This window comes from Orycteropus afer, unplaced genomic scaffold, assembly GCF_000298275.1.
Source record: "Orycteropus afer afer isolate SDZICR_OR568_19922 unplaced genomic scaffold, OryAfe1.0 scaffold00042, whole genome shotgun sequence".
Taxonomy (NCBI): Eukaryota; Metazoa; Chordata; class Mammalia; order Tubulidentata; family Orycteropodidae; genus Orycteropus; species Orycteropus afer.
In genome coordinates, this window is record NW_006921629.1 from 12,577,029 (window position 1) to 12,580,956 (window position 3,928).

A 3,928-nucleotide genomic window follows, 5' to 3' on the forward strand; every position below is an offset into this window, starting at 1 on the left:
ATGGGGCCCAGCCATGTGTATTTTGAAGAAGCTCCTTCAGTGATCTGGGCACATCTCTGACTAGAAACCTCTGGCCCAGAACACTAGTTCTCAACCTGGGCCTGCACTTTAGAATTATCTGGGGAGCTTTAAAACAGTAAACAATAGGTAGCATGAGAGAATTGAGGGAAATGGGTAACAGAACAGTTCTACATACTGTTATATGTCTGTATGATTCTATGCTATGCATGTGTCAGACCTCACAGAACTGTACACTAACATGAGCAAATTTTTCTATATGTAAATTTTTAAATAAAGTTTTAATATAATGATGCCTGGGCCACACCCTTGAGATTCTGATTGCTTTATCCGAGATAGAGTCAGCCCTTCTAACCGTCTATATTTTTAAACACCCCAGATAATTGTAATGTCAGCCAGGGTTGAGAAAATTCCTGTAATGCAGGACTTCTCAAACTTCAATGTGCCTGTCAATCTGGAATGTTTGTTAATAGGAAGATTTTGATTTAGTAGCTCCACAGTGGGGACCCGTAAGTGATGCTGTTGCCACTGGGAAATATTAGAAATGCGGACTCTCAGGCACCCATCCTGGACCCATGGACTCAGACTCTGCATTTTAGCAAAAGCCCCAGATGATTTGCAAGTACATCAAAGTTTGAGAACTGTGACCTGACAGCTCTGGTGTTTGAGGGCTCAAATGCCTGGTGCAGGCCTCCCAGATAATTCAGTTGTCCTCATATGGTCGGGGGCACATATGGAAAGTATCCACTTCATCTCAGGCTTTTCTCCAACCCACCCTCACCCTATCTCACCAGAACCCATTGGAATAAAAACTGCTGTGTGCACGGACAATGTTACTCATTTTCAGATGTCTCTAGTAGTGGAATGTCTCTGCACACAGAAGGCTTTTAATCAATATTTACTAAATTTTGCTGAACAGAATTTAGCTTCAGCTGGCAAGAAATGGAATATAATGGAACACACATTTAGTTTTGCCTTGTAATATTGTAAATATCTTTGCAACATTCAAGGCAAACGTGGCATTGAAGCAAATTTTAATTAGTCATATCACTCATCTGCCTCTCAATACACCTCTCAAGTATCTCCTTTTTAAGAATTAAATAAATCATGATTTGTTTAATAAATCCCTCATTGTTTCCAATATATTACATTATAAGCATCTTATTGTTAAATCTCTGAGTATGCCAACAATTGTTCTCTAGAGACAAATTCCAAGAAATGGTGTTTGTCAGGTTAAATGAATATTTTACAGTGTATTGCTTATTATCTTTTTAAAAGAATAGACTGCTTTAATTCATTAGTTGTCTAGTACCTGACATAAAATTTTTAAAGTTGGAGAAAAACCAAAGTAATTTATTTATCTTCATTGTTTCCTGAGAGGATCAAGACTGGAAGCCATTGGATCCTGGGGCTCCTGTGTTTTTAACTCTTGATGGAAAGACTATTACATTGGATGGAGACTGTACTGTGTACCCTGTGTTTGTAAATGAGGCAGCATATTATGAAAAGAAAGAAGCTTTCGCCAAGACAACAAAACTAACACTCAATGCAAAACGTATTTGCTCCTCTTCACATTAGGAATCGCTTTTAGCTCACTTGTTACACAGCATTTTGAAAAATTCTACTAGTCTGTAAGCTCCTTGAGGGCAGGATCGTGCCTTATTCAATTTCATATCCACAGCACATAGCCAAGTGCTTTGCACACAGTAGGCATTCAAGCAATATTTCTAGAATGAATGAATATATTTTAAAGGTATGATAGTTTATGTTTGTAGCTTCTAAGTGAAGTGTATTTTCTATTTCTGTATCACATTTTATACATTTTACTTAAAGAATTTAACATTCATAATAAACAGCCTTTAAATTCCAAATATAAAATTGAAAAGATACCATATACAAAAAAAAATTTATTAACTTGAGCATAGACTTGAAAGGGGAAGGCCCTCAACGAGATGGATTGACACAGTGGCTGCAACAATGGGCTCAGGTATAGCAGGGATGTAAGGCTAGCACAGGACCAGATAATGTTTCATTCTGTTGTACACAAGGTCACTATGAGTCAGAGAGGACTCCACAGAACCTAACAACAACAACAACAGACTTAAACGTATGCTTTAAAATAATGTATAAAGGCTATTATAAACTGACAAATTCTAATACTTGCTAATTTTTATATTTAAATTAACAACAACATATTAAGTATCCAGTCTATAAACTTTAGTAGCAGTTCTGATACCCTTAGGAAATTTTTTAAATACTCTTTTCAAGTGAAATGGGGATTGATTGTAAAGGTGGCATTATGAATAAATCAAGAAACCATGAATGGTCCTTTATCCTCAGAAAGAAAACAGCCCACACAAAGCACCCACGCTCTGAGATGCTCAATTGTGCTGCAGTGACCTTAATGCTGAAAGCCTTGCAGACGTTCAGCACACCCCATCAACATGCCTCAAGAAAAGCTAATGTTCCTTTCCAACAAGACAAATTTGAAAAGGCATGTTCTCACAGCTGTCACTTTACATTTTGAAAGAATGCATTCACTCTTGCTTCCAGCCAAGGTGTGAGGAGCCAAAGGTGTGGCTCCAGCACCCACAAATGTAGGTGGTGAATACAGAAATAGCAGAGCATCATGGACAGTAGTGGAAAAGTAAGGCAACCCCATGTTTTTGGTTTACAAATTTATTCTCTCAAGAAATTCTCCCATATCCTAAATGTCCAAATGCTTCACCTCCCATGAGTCTTCTCAAAGGTCTTCTGGCTGAATGCTGCCCTCTTCCCTCTCCGTCCCTTCTAGGACCCTTCTTTCTTGCCTCTCTTAAGCCACAGCATCCAAGTAAAGGTTATTTTTGTCTCATCATTTGGATACTAAGGAACCCATGTTTATTGCTTCAAAATGTATTTATCAAAATTAAACTAAAATCTTCCAGATCAAATCCTGTGACGTCAACTCCACTCCATGTTCTATGTTCTATACAGTACAATTAAACTGTTTCTAATTTTATTCAACACTTCTTTTTGTATTTTACCCAAAATTTTTTCATTTGAATTAACTCTCTTCCTTCTGCATTTTAAAGTAAAAATTTAACTTATTAATCAATTTTTGTACATAAGTTTTATCAAGCTTCCTTCTCCCACTCTGCCTAGACTTTTGTCTAGTTATTTGCTGTGTTTCCTTCAAAATGCATCACAACTCTTTTTTTATCTACAAAGCTGTCCTTTCCCCCTTGATCTGATTTATAGTTGACATTTTGCCCCTCTGCTTCTGTCCCACCTTGAAGACACTGAGTCTTTCTCAGTGTCTGTGATCTAGGAAGTGCCCAAAAAAGGTTAGTTCAACAAATGAGTGTGCTGAAACATCCTTGTTCTACCAACACTTCTACATGTTCCCTCCAACAAGAGCCTTACCTTGCCTTTGTTGTATTTCCTTTTTTCCCCAATCACCTCTGGAGTATTCTCCCCATCACTCTCACTCTGTTACTGTGCCCCCAAAGGATAGTATTATGGATTAAATTGTAGGCCCCCAAAATATGCATTCTAAATTCCAATCTCTATGCCTGTGGTTATAATCCCATCTGGGAATGAGTTTTCTTTGTTATGTAAGTGTAGCAGTTTTGGTGTAGGACGAGTTTTAAGTCAATCTTTTTGACATATAAAAGAGCAGATTAAACAGTTGAAGGGAAGACAGATGCCACGCCACATGCGATCTCCAAGAAACCAAGAAACGAAGCTGAAACAGACAAGCACCTTCCTTCCCCAGAGCCAACAGAGAAAGCCTTCCCTTAGAGACAGCACTCTGACCTTGGGATTCTAGCCCCTAAACTGTGAGAAAATAGATCTCTGTTTACTAAAGCCATCTACTTGTGTATTTCTGTTATGGGAGCACTAGATAACTAAGATGGCAAGGAGGAAA

At 37.9% G+C, this 3,928-nt stretch overlaps 1 protein-coding gene across 1 annotated transcript in view; it reads left to right on the forward strand.

Moving 5' to 3' along the window:
* ASPA (aspartoacylase) overlaps positions 1 to 1,596 on the forward strand; it is a 17,475-nt gene extending 15,879 nt beyond the window's left edge. Inside the window, exon 6 of the mRNA XM_007937473.2 lies at positions 1,399 to 1,596. Coding sequence (XP_007935664.1) covers positions 1,399 to 1,596 — 198 coding nt within the window. The remainder of the gene's footprint in view (positions 1 to 1,398) is intronic.
* The last annotated feature ends 2,332 nt before the right edge of the window (positions 1,597 to 3,928 follow it).